Source organism: Octopus bimaculoides, chromosome 5 (genome assembly GCF_001194135.2).
Source record: "Octopus bimaculoides isolate UCB-OBI-ISO-001 chromosome 5, ASM119413v2, whole genome shotgun sequence".
Classification (NCBI taxonomy): domain Eukaryota; kingdom Metazoa; phylum Mollusca; class Cephalopoda; order Octopoda; family Octopodidae; genus Octopus; species Octopus bimaculoides.
Window position 1 is genome coordinate 22,071,690 of NC_068985.1, and position 22,444 is coordinate 22,094,133.

At 32.5% G+C, this 22,444-nt stretch overlaps 1 protein-coding gene across 1 annotated transcript in view; it reads right to left on the reverse strand.

Moving 5' to 3' along the window:
* LOC106883080 (uncharacterized) overlaps nucleotides 1-22,444 on the reverse strand; it is a 441,666-nt gene that overhangs the window by 222,498 nt on the left and 196,724 nt on the right. The window contains exon 22 of the mRNA XM_014933964.2: nucleotides 19,512-19,576. Within this exon, the coding sequence (XP_014789450.1) occupies nucleotides 19,512-19,576 (65 nt within the window). The remainder of the gene's footprint in view (nucleotides 1-19,511; nucleotides 19,577-22,444) is intronic.

A 22,444-nucleotide genomic window follows, 5' to 3' on the forward strand; every position in this document is an offset into this window, starting at 1 on the left:
CTGAGCCCATGAGCCTGGTTAGGCTTTAAAAGGGCGCATAAAAAAATAAAATATATATATATGTACACATACACAAACATATACACATGCACAAACATATATATATCCTCACTATCTAGATGCTTGATGAGTTAGGTTCATTCTATAAGTCTACAAAATCGCAACATTCATGATGACGAGATCTTATAACACTCAAACATCTGAAGTGGTCACACTAATACAAAAGACCAGACTCACCTCGCACTACGTACTATAATAAATAAATACGCATTAACCGAAATTTCAGAGTTGTCTTTCCTGTCATTTTTGTCAAGAATTAGTCACTATGATAATGACTGTTCTTATCGCTAAGAGTACAATTTTATTCAACTCTTTTGTAACAGGACACAAACACATATGACATGACATATTTTAAGTAAAGATTTGAGATAGAAAAAGAGGAAGAAGGACTAATGATAAATACTCTGGTCAGTTTAATTAACTACATCCTTCCCAAAAAGTTGTGGGTTTTGCAAATATTAGAGATCATTATCAATACAAACGAGAAAGTAAGAGCTATTATTGAATTTGAATAACTCCACCACCAATCGAGTTACATCTGGCAAGTGAATGTGATGTAAGATTATAGTAAAGTGGAATCTACCTTATTTTGGAAATATACTCAAAAGCAAACATTTAATTCCAATACCAGAAGACCTAAGATCACAGCATTGGGGAGGATTTTGAGACCTGATGATATAAGTGTAAATACAAGAGTGAGACATTCCACAACTATATATATATATATATATATATATATATATATATATATATGTGTGTGTATGTATGTATGTATGTATGTATGTATGTATCAGGCTTCTTTCAGTTTCTATCTATCAAATACACTAATTGTATTTTAAATACCTTAAACAGAAAAATTAATGCATATTTTCAAAATATTATGTGTAGACAGAAAACCAAAGACTTTTGTGCTTTAAATTTAACCAGATAGATAAAAACATAATCAAATTTTTATATATATATATATATGTGTGTGTGTGTGTGTGTATGATATATATATATATACATAATGGCATGTTTGGGAAAATTTAATTTTGAATAATACTTTCACATTCTTATTTATGATATAAAGAAATATAGGAACACACACATACACACACATACACACACATGCACAAATATAAACACATTAAAAAATGTAGAATCGTCTTAGGTGGATCTGGGGAGCAATTCCATTTACATAAATTTCTACTTATGGTATAGCACAAATCTGTAATACAAACAAAATTTCTTTATGATGCAAAAAAATGAAAGACCCATTTAAGTAAAACTACTAATAGAAAATTCAATCAGGTAAAAAAAAAAAAAGGAACCAAGTTTCAATGACCCCCTAAAAATTCAATATTTTAAAATATTTATGGAGCAAGTAGATTCAAATGTAGCATTCAAAAGATGCGATCAAACACTTTTCCTAATTACTATAATTAAACACAATAAGTCAGTATGAAACCAAGACACATACACCTTGTGTTAAAAGCACTGTTACAGCAAGTAACTATGAACAGAGGAAAGTTTCAGCTTTAAGAAAAATCACGCAAATTTACCATAAAAGTACAATAAAAGTAAATCATTATTAGGCGAATGCTCAGAGAAACATCCCTTTGTTAGATACAGCTTAATGATAGATGGAGCTTCAAGTGAGATTTATGCTTTTGAAATCTTTTACATTTTCCATGCTAGAATAGATGTATTTTTTATCTTTTACTTGTTTCAGTCATTAGAATGAGGCCATACTGGGGCACCATCTCGAAGAATTCTATTGGTCTCTTTTGCTAAACCGCTAAGTCACATGGATGTAAACCCACACACATACACATCTATCTATCTATCTATATAGCTACCTATCTATCTATCTATCAAAATCAAAAAATAAGCAACACGGATTTCAAAGGTGATTGCAGTACGCACGTTTCATGCTACTCCAATTTATTTAAGTAATGCGAGCATTACATTAAATGCAATATAAAGAGCAATCTTCAGCTGCACGAAAAAGCAGAAAATTACTGTAGAAAAGACATATTATAAATGTGGCAACATTTCAAATCCAAGTGGGAGAGAGAATACATAAAAATCCAAATGTGAAGAAGAATACATAAGACCATCTTGACATAGCCGAGTCTATCTATCTATCTATCCCTCTCTCTCTCTCTCTTTCTCTCTCTCTCTCTCTATATATATATATATATATATATATATATATATATATATACACACACACAATGGGCTTCTTTCAGTTTCCATCTATCAAATCCACTCACAAGGCTTTGGTCAACCCAAGGCTATAGTAGAAGGCACTTGCCCAAGGTGCCAACAGTTAGACCGAACCTGGAATCATGTGGTTGGGAAGTAAGCTTCTTACCACACAGTTATAACTTTTTTTTTTTATTAAAATGGAGCCTATGAATAACAATTGACTGACCTTTCTGATATCTACCATTCAACTAACTGCAAAGGTGGTAATTATTTATGTTTAGCCAGTTAGATTGAAATGAGAAATATCTTGCTTAAAGGTATACCAGCATGATGACTAGAAAATTTGCAATGATAACCATTAATCCAACACTACAATTTAATCTGCCGCAATTATGCTCCCCAGTAAAAGAAAATATGAAAAAAACTATTGAAATTGATGCCATTAGAGATAAAAATTTTAGTTCTAAGAATATCTTAGGCTAAAGAGCTGCAAGCTTTTTTTTTTTTTTTTGATAGTGCATTATACATAAGTTTTTGTGTCCCCAAACAAAGTATTTATTTCATATTAATTTCAAGCATATGATAAAGTTAAGGCTCCTAGAAAGTTGATTTCATGAGAACACCAATAAAGTAACAATCTATAATAATCTAAAAGAGAAAACAAAATATAAACTGTCCACAAGACTTCACCTTCCAAGGCAGTATTCCAACAAGTTGTTTTGAGGCTACAGCTTGATATAATAAAATCTAAAAATTGAGATACTAAAACTTTAACCATTGAACCATCATACAGACTTGAGATATTTTCTATAATTTACAGTACTGTCTTATGTAAAAAGAATATCATAATCTATTTATTATATTAGTTTTGTTTTGAGCTGTTTATACAGTTCTAAAATTACAATCATTGAAATTTACTGTTAAATTTAATTACTACAAAATAATAAATAATCATTATGTTTATGCATTTGTTTTCCAAAATTCTTGATGTGAAATCATGTGTTGAAACAGATATTGTTATACTTGGGGATGGTCATATTTTGCCAATTAAACACATGCATTATATGTTAGGTCTTTACTTCAGTTTTATTATTATCATATTTGTTTCTTTGTCACAGTTTTTATAACACATTCTGTGACCTCTTCAATGACTCTTTATAAAGAGTCACTGAAGAGGTCACAGGATAATAAAGTTGAAGTAAAGACTAAACATATAGTGTGTGTATTTAAATGGCAAAACATGACCATCCCTAAATATAACAATAATAATAATCATCATTTCTTCTATAGGAACAAGAACTGAAATTTTGTGAGATGCAGGCTAGTGTTGATTACATTGACCCCAGTGCTTGATTGGTATTTAATTTATCAATCACAAAAGGATGAATGACAAAATTGACTTTGATGGAATTTGAACTCAGAACATATGGGGCCAGTAAAAAACATTGCTAAGCATTTTCTTTGACAAGTTAACAATTCTGTCAGCTTACTGCCTTAATAATAATAATAATAATAATAATAATAATAATAATAATAATAATAATAATAATAATAATAATAATAATAATAATAATAATAATAATAATAACAATAATAATAATAATAATAATAATAATAATAATAATAATAATAATAATAATAATAATAATGGATTTCTTATACTGATCACTAGGGCCTTTGAAGCAAGGGACATTACACAAAATACATAGAACAGTGGGGGATTTACATGACAGAGCAAAATTCTCAATAACAATAATAAAAATAAATTACAATAAATAACAATAAAGAACAACAAAACAACAAGAAAATATCTCAGTAATGGGAACAACCACATAGAAGATTTGGGACACCTCACACAAAACACCAGATTTCCCTGACGCACTAAGGACAGGCAGTTTCTCTTAGTTCTTGCCATCAGCTTATAGCAGCATAGCTAGAGTATCCCATTTAACCATATCTATTTCGCCACTCTCATCCACCTTTCATTCATAAAGCTTACTGGGCATGGGACTGCATTAATAATGAGTTATGAAGCAGAAAGAAAAAATATATATATGTATAGAAAAAAGTTTTTAAAAAGCCAGCATTGTCAGTTACTCATAAAAGAAACAGCACTTAAAGAGAAATGGTTTGAATAGGAAATCTCACAAACATGTCTATATTGGTGATGGAATAGCATTCTAAATAGAATTTATTAATATTGGGGAAAGTTGTAAACTGTAAGCTAATCTAATGTAATTTGAGCTGAATGGTATAATTTAATTAATTTTAGCAAATAACTTCACTAGGCATCAACCCATACAAAACCAAATCAAGAGAACTCATTCATAGAAGCTTACAATTTAATAAACTGAACAATTGGCAATTTAGAACTATTGACAGTCAATGTAAGAATACAATGTGAAAATTACATAGAAGTCATTGTCATTCTCTTTCTGTGTGTTGAAAATGCTTAACTACATAATATGAGAGGGAGAAAAAGCAGGGAAGGACGTATGAAAAAGTGAGAGTCTAATTATGATATCTTTCTTTTCATACATTTAACTTGTCATCTTTCTTCAATAACAAAAAAAGAAAATATTAAATTAAAATATGAGTAAAATAAATTTAGACAGCAAGCTAATGCAATATGGCAAATACCATAATTCTAGTTTATTAAAAACAATGAACCCTGCCAATATCAGGTATCTGGATAAGTTATTATACTTGCCAGAACAATATGGCTTAATCTTTTTGCTATTTTTAATCAGAAAGCCAATGCACCCTGGGGTTTCTGTTCCAAGTTACTTAAGCCAAACATATCAACCCTCTTCACCGAATGTCAAACAAAAAGAAAAAAGAAAAAGAAAGAAAAGGGGATTATGCTTTGTCAGTGATTTACTTTGATTCAGTTATTTCATGCCCCTTTGTTTTGTTTTGTGTGTGAGTTTTTTTTTTTTTTTTTTTTTTTTTTTTTATCCATGAAACCTTATTGCTGTTCATATATTTTCCTTCAGGAAAATATCTTATTCCATCAAAGTGCTGTTGTTGTTTTATTGTTTATTATTACTGTTCCTTCATTCTCTGCTGTGTAATAGATTGTTTCATCTTTCCCACCCCCTTTTTTCCCTTTTCCTGTCTGTTATTTGAAGATAATTCCATATTTGCAATTCTATGATTTGTGTCTCCCCACCCTCACACCCCCATTCTTCCTCTTACAGAGATTGTGTGCAGCTGCTGAAGTTGCAGTTAAGGATATACATACAAATGTAGGGCAGCAGAGTATGTCCAGGCATTATAGTGAATACATGCAGATTAAAATTGGTGCTAAATGAATGTTATTTCATGTGTTAACAATATCAGACGAAGAGAACAGATAGACATTTAACAATGCCTATGGAATTATGGAAAAAACAAAAAAGAAAAAGAAAACTAATGTTAAACAAATTCAAAAGAGGATTTCAGTCGAAGTAAATATAATCTATGCAAAGCTTTTATAAAGCAAAAATATAAAATTTTGAAAACACTTAGAGATGAATTCAAATAATGATTGAAAATAGAAAAATAAAACTAAATAAACAATGGATATGATAAATTATTTTAACAATACAACACTGAAAATGTAACTGATTTTTAGTAGTTAAAACCATTTGTGATAAGCAATAAACTGTCAATGTTTCATTTTAGTAGATGTAGGAAATAACTTGAGGTGAAAAAAAAAAAGTTTTGTAATTTATCAGATTGTTTAGATATCATCGATTCAATGTAGAATATTCTTGAGTGGTTTCTTCATTCTCTTTTCTACATTCATATGAGGACTTGTGCTCAGCAATGTAAACTAACAAAACTTGTCAGTTATATAGTTTTCATTCTGCTTCCATCAGTATAGTTTTCGTATTTGTTGTATATATTTACAACTTAAAAGACTGAGCTATTAAGACTTAAGTGTCTTTGCCAACAGAGAACAGTGCTGGAGGAGAGAAAGAGATGAATGAACTGCTGCTTTGCCTTTTGCTTTTTTTTTTCTACAGATAGCTTTGTACATTTAATTATGTGCTCAGCAAGCAAGATTTGGGATATATTTCACCATAGTCAAAGCATATATATATATATATATATATATATGCTTTAACTATGGTGAAATATATCCCAAATATATATATATATATATATATATATATAAGAACTGGTTTGTTAATTTAGCTTAGAAATATGTTAATAAAATAATAAATATAATCAATAAGTGAAATGAAGAAAGAAGGAAAAATATTCCAGTGAATAATTTCTGAAAATTATAATCATTAATAGCTGCAAATTAGATTTAATTTTAGAACCATAGTTTTTTATGCTTTTATGATTAAATTACTTTGAAGACATTTAATTATTTTGTTGGACTTGCTTATATTATTTTCACTAATTTCATTTTTTCAGTAATAAAATATTTTTGAACAGATGAAACCTTAAGAAAAATCCAAAAATTAGAAATAGCTATCAATTTCTTTTTTTTTTTTCCTAAATCGATTTTAGCATTTTCATTACTAACAGATAATTAACAATAAAATATATTTAGAAATAAATTACATTTTCAGTATTCAGAAATAAATGTATTCTGACCAGTGGGTAGTTTAGAAATTAAAAACAGTTTGACTGGAAATCTAAAAGTAAAAATCTGTATTTCTGAACCCACAGGTTCAGAAATGCATTTTGTTTCTAATTATATCTCAAGATAATTTAATGAATGTAATCGGTGAATTAGTTTTAAATGAAATTAGAAATTGAATTCAAGGTCTGTAAATAATTAAATAGAATATTGCCAAGAAAAGAACTATTTGTACTTAGCAAGTAACAGTAAGACAGTTTAAGTTCAATCCTTCTGTGTGTGTGTGTGTGTAGCATGCATTTCTGTGCATGTGCATATGTGTGTGTGTGTGCCATATGCACATAAATTCTCATCTCAAATATTTAAGCATTAATTTGTTATTAAGTATTAGAATATTTTTTAAAAAATGTATTTCAGACTAATTTTGATTCCTGACATCAGTTACCAATGCACCAATGCAATGAGAAATGTAACATACCATGCAGTTTGTAACAATGATGAATATCAAAATAGGAAGAAAGGCAATTATCAAAATAATTAATCTCCAGATGTGGTGTATCATTGTAAAAACAGACCAATTTCTGTTGTAATACAGAATATAACTGAGGAGTTGGTCTTAACAAGACACAGGGTATATATCAATTAACATGTACAAGCTATAATGTATTGATTGATTGACAATGTTTGACACATGTTTTGGTTAGTTTAAACTGGAAGTAATCAAACAATTCCATTTATACTCATTTATTATGATCTAAAATAAAACAGGGCAGTATTTACTTAATCATCATTTCTTTCTTTAATGGTCAAAATGGTTCTTTTTCTGGTTTATATTCTCTTTTTCAAACAAGTACGTTTCTCACTTGAAGTAATATCTGTTCTTTTTTTTGGATATAATTTTCTACGATTATATTAAAATTTCTTAGGAATGAATTTGTTCTCCAGATCGTGTATTATGCAAAGAAAAGGAATGGAAGTTGTAGCATCTATGCCCTTCTTGCTAAAATCAAGGACAGAAGACATTGTGGTAGACCAGTGTGCCGAGGAGTTAACTCCTATTCTATAACAATCAACGAATGCAGTGGTATTTGGTTACAAAAAAAAAAAGCAATGACATTTTGTTGTCTGATATAATTAATTTTTAAGGTAGAAAGCTGGCAGAATCATTACCACACTGGGCAAAGTGCTTAGTGACATTTCATCCATCTCTATGTACTGAGTTTTTAATTCCACTGGGAGTCAACTTTGCTTTTTATCTTTTTGGGGTGGATAAAATAAGTACCTGTTGAACACTGGGGCTGATTTGATGTAATCGACTTACCCCCTCCCTTAAAATTGCTGGCCTTGTGCCTAAATTTGAAACCAATATTACAATTAATTTTAGTTTCTCTATTAGGTTATAAAAAACTGGTGACCCAATAAATAAGAAGAGACCGCCTCATCTGGAGATATTTTACAGCTTAATGGAGGCATTATAAAGTACTTTATTATTCTTTATTATTAAAATAATTAAGGAAGAATCAGAGAATGGTAAGTTTGTATCAAGTTGCTTTGTACATGAATCAGTATGCTATATACTGAAATAGATAAGACATTCTAAAAATTACCAACCTGTTTTTGCAGGGGCTGTATTTTAAATATATAAGAAACAGATAAACAGTGAATACACCTTTCATAGAACAAAAATACCAAAATCAAAATACACTGCATCACCCATATCAGCAATTTGTATAAAATCTTTTGTAAAACTGAAAATAGCTTGGATTTTTCAAATAAATGCAAGGTATTCAAACTTTCTGAGTCCACCATATATGCTTGGCTCTACACCTCATTCCCAGTTGCCACTATCATGGAGCATTACCAAGAAATGAGGATCACATAATTCTAAAGATTATTGTAAGATGAGAAATTTCTAAATGTGTGTTAATAAATGTGATTCCTTCTCAACCACATGGTTTGGGGTTCAGTCCCACTGCATGACACCTTGGGCAAGTATCTTTTACTGTAGCCTCAGGTTGACCAAAACCTTGTGAGTGGATTTAGTAGATAGAAACTGAAAGAAGCCTAATGTGTATATATATATATATTATATATATATACACATACATATATATATGTATATCTATATATGTACATATGTATGTGTGTATGAGTCTGTGTGTGTGTGTGTGTGTGTCTAGGTGTGTATGTCTTTGTGTCTGTGTTTGTCCCCCCACCTCCCATCATTTTTTGACAACTGGTGTCGGTGTGCTTATATCCCCATAACTTAGTAGTTCGGCAAAAGAAAAATAAGTCCTAGGGTTGATTTGGTCCACTAATAACCCTTCAAGGTAGTGCTCCAGCACGGCCACAGTCAAATGACTGAAACAAGTAAAAAGATTTTTAAAAAAAGAATATGAGAAATTGCTCAAAACTGCTTTTAAAACAGTGCTGGGAAACCGGAAAACACAGTAAATTGCTTCAAGAACTACTGCTACAGATATGTGGAGTAAAGTACAGACTTCAGCAAATAATATAGAAAGAAATATTGAAGTAAACATGGTATATGTAAGAAAAGTAAGAAATAATGTCTTTCAAAGGTAGGAAGAGCTTATGCAAACATTAAAACAACTTTTCACCCATGTAAAGTAGATAGTTTCATAAGAAACCAGCTATTCACACAAAATAAATACAGTATAAAAAAATCAATATCAGACACTCGATGAACAAATATATATTTAAAAAATATATCATTAATTTTATGACTGTAATTATCATCTTTATGTATGGCTTTATCAGTAGGAACCAGAAGATACAAAACATGCTGAATATTAAAGTAAATTTAACATAATTTAGCATGTAAATTAGTGTGCCAATTTTCAATTGAGCAGAAAATATGTAAAAAGTGTTTTTAAAAATTTAAGCTATCAAAAATAAACATAAAGAGCTTTATATATAGATGAATACCACAGTTTCACAATAAATTAATACTGAGAATATACACTTTTGGACTTTATAATTCCTATATATTAAAAGAGCAACTCTTTGTATAATCTAAACAAAATTAGTTACCTCAGATAGAATAACTTTGAAAATTATAAAGAACTACCCACTACACCTGACATTTAAACAAGTCTAATAATTATTGATTATAATATTTATCATATTTAAGGTGGAGAGCTGGCAGAATTATTAGCATTTCAGGCAGAATGCTTACTGACATTTCATCTGTCTTTATGTTCTGAGTTCAAATTCCACCGAGGTGGACTTTGCCTTTCATCCTTTTGCGGGGTTAATAAAATAAGTACCAGATGAGCACTGGAGTTGATTTAATTGACTTAACCTCCTCCCTCCAAACTGCTGGCCTTGTGCCAAAATCTGAAACTAATGAGTTGGCAGAATCATTGGCATGCCAGGCTAAATGCTTAGCAACATTTTGTTTGCCTTTATGATCTGAGTTTAAATTCTGCCAAGGTAGATTTTGCCTTGCACCTTTTCAGGGTCGATAAAATAAGTACTAGCTAACTTTCACCCTCCCTTGAAATTGCTGGCTTTGTGCCAAAATTCGAAACCAATATTTATCATACATAATCATTAATATTTTCTTTTCTCTTCATATGAAACTGAAGTATTAATATAATATTGTAAACTTACAACAACCAAGAAAAGGGAGGGAAAATGAAAGATTAAACATTATGTTTCCAAGGGATTCCATATAGCTATGTGACCTACTTAAATACAGTGGCTAATACACTTGCAGTTGTCTTTCAAATAGGAGCTAAATGCTTTAAGAAATACATCTTAGGACAAGCATTCTTAAAATTAAGACAGGATGACCTCAGTTAGAGACAGTCCAAAGGACAGTTTTAGCCTAAACTGTCAAACAAGATTTCTCATATCTACTTATCTGAGGTGCTGAGCTTGTGGATTGCCTTTAAGGCATTCTTTGCAGAGATGACCTACGATAATCAACAACAACAATCTCTTAAACATCATTTTTACTGTTAAGATCAAGTGAAAGTCACATTTTTTTGTGTTATTTAGGCAGCACATAGGGGCAATGAGTATAATAAAATCTCAATTACAAAATTGGGTTGAACTTCCTATTTTGCTGATTGTACTCTTTGACTATCTTTATCAAACTGAATCAATGACTTGTATAGAATCTTTGACTTAACAAACTTGTCTCAAACAAGGATGGTAAATACCTACGGAAGCTGGGTAATGTTGATGATAACAATGATGACAGTGAAGGCAATAATATCTATAACAACAAGAATGATGATAATATGGGGGTGCAGATAGTGGTAGTCATGGTGGGGTAGTGGTAACAACAACAGTGATGGTCACTAGCAATGATACTGATAATAGTAGCAGTGGTGGTGGTGGTGGTGGCTGCAATAGCAGCGGTGGTGGCTGCAATGGTATTGATAGTGGCAGTGGCAGCAGCAGCAGTGATGGTAGTGGCACCAGCAGGAGTGGTGGTGGTGGTGGTGCTAGAAGCAGCAGTGAATATATTGTGACAGATAATGCCGGGAATGGTGATGGTGGCGATGTGACCTTCCACTGAACAGGCACAGCTCTTAGATGTAAAATTTAATACATAAATTTTTATGTGTTTTCAGACCATAAAATATGTATATATTGTCCCACCACTATAAACCACCCACCCCAATGCACATGCACACACACACACATTTTCATTTTTTATATTTCTTCACATATGACATGCTTCTGGAAATATCCAAGTTTCTAAACAGAGAGATATTTCGATATTTCATTGCAAACTTTTATAGAAGAAAAGGACCATAACGTATAAATATTCTTCATAAAGTATAACAAATATCCCACCCGCTTTTGAGTGGGGAAGGCTATGAAAACACTTCTTTTGTCAAAGGGGGTCTCCAGAAGTTTCCTCAACCATTACTGAGCATGATCATTGTGTTGGGTTACTTTTTCCCTCTATGAGACTTGATAATGTCCCCATAAATCATATGAATGCAGTTTTATAATGTAGAGAGTATAAAACACATTTCTAAAGATTTTTATGAACTCAGGGTAGGAAAGAGGTTAAACTTAAGTGAACACATGACAATGGAGACCAATAAGATAGGAACAAAATATCTGAATACTTTTAAATAATCAAGTGCCAACTTTGAATCCATTTTTTTAAAACTTCCAAGTGTCAAATATTGGAATAATAAAGACATGCAAATATTCCAAGGGAACAGTGCTTACAATGGATCTGCCACTAATTTAGTATGTTTTATACATACATACAAAGATACATACATACATGGATACATACACACATGGATACATACATATATATATAAGTATATGTAAGTATTTGAAGAATTTGAAATGGCCATATTCAAATAATGTTTTATGCTCTTCAATTGCTCCCAACAGTTTGATATTGCAATTGGACAATTCCACATTTGTAGAAATTTATCAAAGAGCTGCATTTTTGTGCAATTGTTAAATTCCTTTTGATAAATGCAATATAAAAAATACTTTATTTGCTTCTATAAGGTTTTATTTCTTATTTTGCTATATGCTGCATGGTTTCTTTCTATGTATGCCATGATTACTATAATTATATAATAAACAATCTGAAATACTGGTTGAAGAAGAGAAATGCTTCTCAGAGCAATAGAATTTAATGACAATGGTGGGGCTGGGGTAGTGATGATGGTGATGGTCGTCGTGGTGATGGTCGTCGTGGTGATGGCAACAGTGGAAATGGTAGCATTCAATGAAGATAAAAAGACGTACACAAAGACATTATTGAAAGAACTAAAAGAAGTGTGTAATATCAGAGAAGAGCATTAGCAGAAATGAATTATAAGACAAAAGTAGAAGATTATGCAAGAGAGAAGAGCTTTTAGCAGAAAGACGAGAAACTTGCAGCAAAAATAATGAAGTGAAAGGAATTAGATAATAAAAAAAGAACATATGATAGACAGCAAAAGAAGCAACATATTGAATGTGTCCAAAAAAGATTGATGATAGATAAAATAAAGAATGCACAGGAAGAATATTTGAATAAATTCCAAGCCTGAATATATACTGAAATAAACGTGTGTGGTACTTAAAATGAAATTTAATTTGTACAGTTTATTCAGCAGAAAGTATAAATTTAAATTCGTATTGGGAATGTAAATATAGAGGCTTTCTTGAGCCAAAAGAATCCACATCATGATAAAAAAAAACAAAAAAAAAACATAAATGAATAAATAACAAAGAAACCTGGAACTGACAAATAGTTTGTGTAAACAATTTAATCAGTTAAATTATAAATGACAGCATTTATAATGGCAGAAAGAGATATTAAAATTCCCGAGTGAAAAGCAAAACAACTAATAATAATAATAATAATAATAACAATAATAATAATAATAATAAAAATAATGGCTTCAAATTTTGGCACAAAACCAGCAATTTCAGTGGGGGAGGGGGAAGAATAAGTAGAGTACATTGATCTCAGTTTTCAACTCCTACTTATTTTATTGACCCTGAAAGGATAAAAGGCAAAGTCAACCTTGGCAGCATTTGAACTCAATGTAAACTTGGAAGAATTGCAGCTAAACACTTTTACCAGCACAGTAGCGATTCTGCCAGCTTGCTGGGACAACCAAGAGTGCCTAATACATGATGTGGCAATGCCAAGAGATCAACATATCATCATGAAAAGTTAATAAATATGGAGATTTGAGAACTGAGATCACTAAGATGTGGCAGCTACGAAAGTCAGATATAAAGGTTATCCCTATTGTCACTGGAGCATTGGGTTCAATACCACCCAGTCTCAGAAAACATCTGAAAACCTTAGAAATACCCTACAATCTAGATGTATTGCAAAAGTTGGCATCACTTGGAACTGCATGTATACTGTCTGCCTGAGGTTCTTGTTGTGACTTGACAAACAGTACAAACCCCTGGTAGACACAATATCTTCAATCAACAACCTCATGATATTGTATACTGTGCGACATCTACTATAATAATAATAATAATAATAACAATAATAATAATAATAATAATAATAATAATAAATTCGTTTTATTGGCCACAAGGGCTAATATCAATTAAAAACATGTAAGGACAAAGACAGGACGAAGGTTACAAAAGGTTTTGTCCGAAAAGGTAGGAAAGTTCGTCTAAACAGAGGAAGAAAACGGAATAAGATATAACAAATAAATAGATAAATAAATAAATAAATAGAACTCCCAAAGGGGGAGGCGCTTCGAAAAAGGAAAGGTTACACGTGGAAAAACCCATAAAACCATGGGAGCCTGGTCAGAAAAAATAAGAAAGGGGTATAGAGCCCTTTCTCCTAATAATAATAATGGTTTCAAATTTTGGTACAAAGCCATCAGTTTTAAGGGATGGGATAAGTTGATTACATCAACCCCCATGCTCAGCTGATACTTTATGTCATTGACACGAAAAGGGGGAAAGGCAAAGATGACATTGGTGAGGTTTGAACTTAGAACATAAAGCATTGAAGGAAATGCTATTAAGCATTTTGTTTGATGTGCTAATGATTCTGCCTGCATACAACCTTTAATAATAATAATAATAATAATAATAATAATAATAATAATGATGATGATAATAATAATAATAATAATAATAATAATAATAATGATAATAATAATAATAATAATAATAATAATAATAATAATAATAATAATACCAGCGTCGCCTTACTGGCATTTGTGCCGGTGGCACATGAAAAAACATTCAAGCTAGGTTGTTGCCAGTGCCACTGGACTGGCACCTGTGCAGGTGGCACGTAAAAAACACCATTTTGAGTGTGGCCGTTACCAGTACCGCTTGACTGGCCCTTGTGCCAGTGGCACGTAAAAGCACCCACTACACTCTCGGAGTGGTTGGCGTTAGGAAGGGCATCCAGCTGTAGAAACTCTGCCAGATCAGATTGGAGCCTGGTGCAGCCATCTGGTTTCACTAGTCCTCAGTCAAATCGTCCAACCCATGCTAGCATGGAAAGCGGACGTTAAACAATGAATAATAATAATAATAGTAATAATAATAATAATAATAATAATAATCTTTTCTACAAAAGACACAAGGGGGGAGGGGACTAGTTGATTACATCAGCCCCAGTGTTCCACTAGTACTTAATATGTAGACCCCGAAAGGATGAAGGTCAAAGCCGACCTCAGTGGAATTTGAATAATAAGAGCACCACAACAAACCACAGCATATACCCAAGGCACATAGAGCTGCACTAGGCAGTGCAGTGAAAGTATGTGATAAAAATAAAGACTACTGAATAATAACAATAATAATAATAATAATAATAATAATAATAATAATAATAATAATAATAATAATAATAATAATAATAACAATGATGATAATAATGAAAATAATAATCCTTTCTGAAATTTTGCGGGAGAGGACTAGTCAATTACATCAAATTTCACCCCAAAAGGATGAAAGGCAAAGTCAACCTCGGTGGAATTCGAACTCAGAATGTAGCAACAGGCAAAATATTGCTAAGCATTTCATCCAGGGTGCTAGTAACTCTGCCAGCTCATTATAATAATAATAATAATAATAATAATAATAATGGTCTGAAATTTTGGCACAAGGCCAGCAATTTCGGGAGAAGGAGTAAGTTGATTACATCGACCCCTGTGCTCAGCTGCCACTTATTTTCTTTTCTACTCTAGGCACAAGGCTCGAAATTTATGGGGAGGGAGCCAGTCAATTAGATTGACCCCAGTACGCAACTGGTACTTAATTTATCAATCCCGAAAGTCAAAGTTGACCTCGGTGGAATTTGAACTCAGAACATAAAGACAGACGATATACCATTAAGCATTTCGCCTGGCGTGCTAACGTTTCTGCCAGCTCGCCGCCTTATTTTATCAACCTTGAAAGGAAGAAAGGTAATGTTGACTCCAACAGAATTTGAACTCAAAAAATGTGAAGCCAGAAGAAATGCCACTAAGCATCCTTGTGCCTAACTAATTTTTTTTTTGCAGCCTTTAGCCCTGCAATAAGTTTGTTACATTCTATCTTTTTTTCTTTCATACCAAACAAAAACAGCCACTAGTAGCCAGCATGTATCTATTTCTGGTGATACATCGACCGCCTTTATTTTTAAGGACGAGTTTGTCATTCTTTAGCAAGTGTTACAGAGTATTTCTTGACTTCATCTATCATCAGAAAGCTCACCTCTACCATGCCAAACATTTTTCCTTGAGCAACATATGTTTTGCTGTTTCAGATTGATTTAACACACTTCCAAAATTTGGTCTTACATCACTTGATCCACTTACATTATATAACATGTAATACATTTTTTGAGTGACCTCTTCGACCTGTTGCAATATGCTTAAGGAAACTGTTCTTCCATTCTTATGAAATAAATATTTGGCATTTTTCAAATCTTGTGGCAATAAAAAAAAACTGATGGTCTCATTTAAACAGTATTAGTAAAACTGTTAACAGTTGTTTGCTAGCCATAGCTATTAATGATGTCAGTGTCAATGGTGGTGGTGGTGGTGGTGGTGGTGGTAGTTGTATTGACAGTATTTGTAGGTGTGTTGTTACTCCTACTCTTATGCTTTACTTGTTTCAGTCATTTGACTGCGGCCATGCTGGAGCACCACCTTTAGTCAAGCAAATTGACCCCAGGATTTATTCTTTGTAAGCCAAGTACTTATTCTATTGGTCTCTTTTGCTGAACCGCTAAGTTACGGGAGCGTAAACACACCAGCATTGGTTGTCAAGCGATGTTGGAGGGACAAACACTGACACACAAACACACACACACACACACATATATATATATATATATACGACGGGCTTCTTTTCAGTTTCTGTCTACCAAATCCACTCACAAGGCTTTGGTCGGCCCGAGGCTATAGTAGAAGACACTTCCCCAAGGTGTCATGCTGTGGGACTGAACCCGGAACCATGTGGTTGGTAAGCAAGCTACTTACCACACAGCCACTCCTGCACCAGTTAACTTTTTTTAATTTCCATTGTTGTCGTTATCTTGTCGTTATTAATGTTGCTTTTTACTTTTTGTCATCATTATAATTATGTTGCTGTTGTCGCAATTTATTGAAAAAGTGGTCACAGTGGTGTTGGGTGATAACAGTGATGTCACTGTTACCACCCATTCTTTTGTTGTTGTTGTTGTTGTCTCTGTTAGTATTGGTGGTGATGCTTTAGCTGAAGATAGGAAAGCTAATGTCAAAACTGCTATCCCAAACACTATTTAACTCTCTATAGAATTCTTTGAAAAATTTCAACATCGCTTTTTTTTTTTTTTTTTTTTTTTTTTTTTTTCATTTTTTTAATGAGTAAGTTACAGAAAAAAAAAATTAACAAATTCCACCTTAAAGGATGAGAACAAAACAAGTGACCAGTTACTCAGGATCCTGGTCAATTCAGTAACAACACAGAACAAACATTTTTAAACACAGAAGGCCTTCGTGCGGGTGATACGTAAAAGCACCCACTACACTCTCGGAGTGGCTGGCGTTAGGAAGGGCATCCACCTGTAGAAACTCTGCCAAATCAGATTGGAGCCTGGTGCAGCCATCTGGTTCACCAGTCCTCAGTCAAATCGTCCAACCCATGCTAGCATGGAAAGCGGACGTTCAACGATGATGATGATGATGATGAGAATATTAAAATGCAGCTAAAACAAGACTTATAAATGATCTGAACTGGTGTTTGGCCAATACAAAAACAAAAATATACAAAATATAAAATACAAAGGACAACAACAGAAATAAAAGCACGTTTTTGCTCCTACAAAAAGTAATAATAAAAGTAGACTCAATGACATTTAGCCAGTATGCAGCCCACTGAATCCTTTGGCAAATAACAAAAGAACCTAGTTAGTAATATAGCTATCAACAAAGCTATGTCCTGCCTTTATTCTATGCTATATAACCTAATTAATTACAACTGTTTACTTTGAAAGGCAACACTATACACCAAATTTAATCTTGTCTACTTCTGAATCCTAACTAATAACACTATATGACATCAAACTAATATCCATTTTTTAAAAAGGTGTAAGATTTGGAATTTATAGAAGGAAAAAATTGAAATATTAATGAGTTTTTCTCACCCAAGGGTATTAGCAACGTAAGCAATATCACCAAATTTTAACTATTACCACCATGTTAAAATCTACTTCAAATATCATATTTAATGAGACAGAGTTAAAGAAGATAAAATATTGAATAAATAACTGAATATTTACATGCAGGTGCATGTTAATAATTTTAAGCCAAGTATTGACAGAGCTATAAAAAGTGAAAGTCTACAATTTAGTTATTTATTCTGTCATTGGTTCCAAACATTGGACTATGGTCATGCAGAGGCATTACCTTCAAAGAAAAAGTTGGATTATACAGACCAGTGGTTCTCAATCAGGGTCTACATGACCCTTGGGGTTGCATATAAAATTTTGTTGTTAAAATTTATGAGCAATAAATTGGTTATACATTTACAATACACAAAAATATTTTAACAATTTTTTTATACAATTCTTAATAATATTACATAAAAATAAAATAGGACTTTTTTTCTAAAAATTGAATGGCTGCAAGGGTCCACGTGAGTAAAATAGGACTCCATAGGTTAAAAAATGGTTCAGAACCACTGCTACAGACCATTAGTACTTGGCCAGTACTCATTTTATTAACCTAAGGCAAAGTCAATCTGAGTAAGATTTGAATTCAGAAAGCAAGGAGGCATAGGAGTGGCTGTGTGGTAAGTAGCTTGCTTACCAGCCACATGATTCCGGGTTCAGTCCCACTATAGCCTCAGGCCGACCAAAGCCTTGTGAGTGGATTTGGTAGACGGAAACTGAAAGAAGCCTGTCATATATGTGTATATATATATATGTGTGTGTGTATGTGTGTGTATATGTTTGTGTGTCTGTGTTTGTCCCCCAAACATCGCTTGACAACCGATGCTGGTGTGTTTACGTTCCCGTAACCTAGCGGTTCAGCATAAGAGACTGATAGAATAAGTACTAGGCTTCCAAAGAATAAGTCCTGGGCTCAATTTGCTCGACTAAAGGCGGTGCTCCAGCATGGCCACAGTCAAATGACTGAAACAAGTAAAAGAGTAAAAGAGAATACTCTATTGATTCTGCCATCATTCACCCAATGTATCTTCATAACATCATTCAAATTATGTACTCACATATTTACCACTCAATTCCAGTTTACTCTTCAGTAAAAAGAAATAGAATGAAAATTTAATTTGAATAGGGGTTTCTCAGAATATATCACTTTTTGTATTCTCTTGAGTTGAATCTAAGTTTAGAAGTTGGTGTTAACTATGATTGTAAGACTGTTCTGGCACAGATATGCAATGTGAAGAAATGATGTGTATTGAGTGAAACTGTGCTGTGAGTTCGTTTTAGAGAATACCTGCAGGAGTAGTAAATAAAGGAAGCTTTGGGAAGAAATAAGTCATACATGAGAACATTGATCCTTACAGACAAAATAATGTATGTTATAGGATCAAAACACATAACAACTTTCTGTACCATGGATCTTCAATCCATATTATTAATCTTCAATCTATGCTATCTTGGAAAAATAGACTTCAACATGAAAATGATGTTAGCAATGATGACAATGATGATGATAAGCATAAAGAAAATTATTAAAATTATATTACTCACCAGGGCAATCAATATCGTAGACCAGGAAAAATCCTATGTGAGCCAATAGTGTTACAACAGGCATCCTTGAAGAAGATTAAACAATCATTATTAATTATTATGATGACTGAAAATTATAATTCAAAATCTTCACTGGTGGTAAAATATTAGACAAGGATGCATTAAGGTGTCTAGTTTAGTGGCTCATGTTTCAATGTTCAAACACTAGTGGGGTCAATTTTCAGCAATTTTGCTTTATAATGTCAATAAAATAAGAAACTGGAGTAGACTCGAGTGACAACACTCTTTTCTTTCATTAAAAAAAAAAAAAATTACTTAAGGTTTTTAGTTAAATTTTTTTTCAATGAGAAGTATAAAAATATTTAGCAAATTAATTATGGAAATTATGCAGAAATTTCATTCAAAAGAATTATTTTGTAGCTTAGGTTTTAGAAATTAGAGAATGAGAGAATAACACAAGAGAAAAGTAAAAGGAATAAAAAAAAGCGAGAGAGGGAGAGGAGTAATTACAGAAAATGGAAGAGTAGAGAAAAATAGATATCGAAAAGTATAGATAGAAGAGAAAGAGATGAGAGTAAGAGGAAAATGAAGAGTGTTGAAGAAAGAAGGCAGAGGAATAGATAGAGAAGACAGTAAAGTAACAGAAATTAGAACGACTGGTGAAAGAAGTAAAAAGATAAAGTGAGGAAAATGGAGGGAAAGAATCAAAGAAAGAGATTCAACAAAAAATTTGTTTATCAAAGAGGAGGTGCAGGCATGGCTACATGGTAAGTCTGCTTCCCAACCACATGGATTTGGGTTCTGTTCCACTGCATGGCACTTTGGGCAAATGTCTTCAACTGTAGCCCTGAGCTAATCAAAACTTTTTCAGTGAATTTGGTACGTGGAAACTGCATGAAGCTCATTGCTGTGTGTGTGTGTGTGTGTATGAGGGGGGTACTGAAAAGTTCCTGGTTTTAAGGGTATTGCAAAAGGCCTGGTTGAAGGCTCAACCTTCCAAGTTCTTTTACAAGACTTAGAAAAACTGAAGGACTATTGCAATAAGTGTGTGAATCTGAGAGCAGAATATGTTGAATAAAATCATAATTAACTAATCCTTCTGCATTGCAATCTATGTAGGTGTTTTTTCAAAACATTGTCTGGTTTAAAAAGCCATCTCAGATACCATGATGGTTCTAGGATGTAAGTACAGGAGATGGTGAAACTCTGCATAAGGAGTAGACAACCATCATATTTGACATATTTGTAAAGCTTGCAAAGATTCTCTAAGCCTATGCATTAATGTTCCTCCCACTACTGACCTCAAACTAAGACGCATCATTGCTGGCCCTGCTTGTGAAACCCAGCGTTTGAGCAATTTCCTCGACATCCTACTCAAACCATTTCTAAAATATGTGAAAAGCTTCATCAGGGATGACTTAGACATGCTTAACCACCTCCCAAAGACAATAAATGAAGGAACCCTGTTAGTATCATTCAATGTAGTGAACTTGTACACCAATATCCCACATGATTATGGTAGAGAAGCAATCACCTTTTGACTAGAAAAATACCCAGAAGAGATCCCAGGACGCATCAACCACAGATTCATATTCGCAGCACTGAAATTCATCCTACTGAACAACTATTTCATGTTCAATACAGTTTACTATTGTGTTATTTTCTCCTGTTTCTTTTATATTTACTTCACCCAAGACTCTTCTAACTTCTAAAACCTAAGCTGTAGAACACTTCTTTTGATTGAAATTTCCAATCTTCTGTGAAAACATGTCATTATGGGAAAATATCACTTTTTGGAAACAGGTGAGGGTTGGCAACAAGAAGGGCATCCATCCAGCCCTAGAAAAAAATCTGCCTCAACAAATTATTTTTGACGCATGCAATTATAGAAAAGCAGACATTAAAATAGTAATGATGATGATGGGAAAGTGGAGGAGAGGGAAGAGTCATATGAAGGGTGCTATTAACAATGATTATCTCATTTACTTTTTAAACCAAGGAACTATTTGTATGAAGTACATGAACTAGGAGTGATTTAGGTGAAAGAAGATTCCGGGAATTTATGCATAAAGGCAGAGTAATCCAAATTGAATTTTTTGGTAAATTACACCATAGAACATTTAACTGAACTTATCAACTGAGATTAAGAAACTTCAACCTAATGATTAGCAAATTTATTTTCCATGTTTGTTACAGCACTACCAAGTATGTCTGCATACTCTAATTGATGCAAGGAATACAGGCTACTGACTAACAGTGCCAGAGACTTGTATGATTCTGGTAAGCTGAATTAGCAACATGGTTTCAAATCCTAACTGTGCTGTTTCATTTCATTTCTGCTTTGGGATCTTTTTTAAAACGGGGGCCACATTTTTCATTAATGTTTTACGTAGTGTTTTTGGTACCGAAAGACTTTCAAACTTCGTATACTTATCTATTTTGTGTTACAGAACAGAAAAATATTTTTGTATTCAAATTTATTTCATGTAAAAAATTGTCTTATTTCGATAATTTCAACCAATCACTGACAAGTATTCAGTTGTTTACATTTACTCCTTTGGCTGATTAAGCCATAGCTTCGTTTTATTTGCTTTTTTCATTTTAAATTTGCTTTTTTCATTTTCTTTTTTTTTCTTCGTTTTATTTACTTTTTTCTTTTTAAATTTGCTGTTTTACCCTAACCCTAACCCTAACCCTATCACCGATAGAATTGTTTCAGAATCGTTTGTTTATGTAGTTGGCACTTAATGTATATCAGCTGAATGGACGTCAGTGATTGGTTGAAATTACAGAAATACGACAACTTTAACATGGAATAAGTTAGGGATTTCTTTTTTTTTTAAGAAGACTAAGAGAAAAAGATGTTTTATATGACACATTCTACCAGTGTTCCAAGTTTCAAAGTGTTTCGTTAATGAAAAATGTGGCCCCCG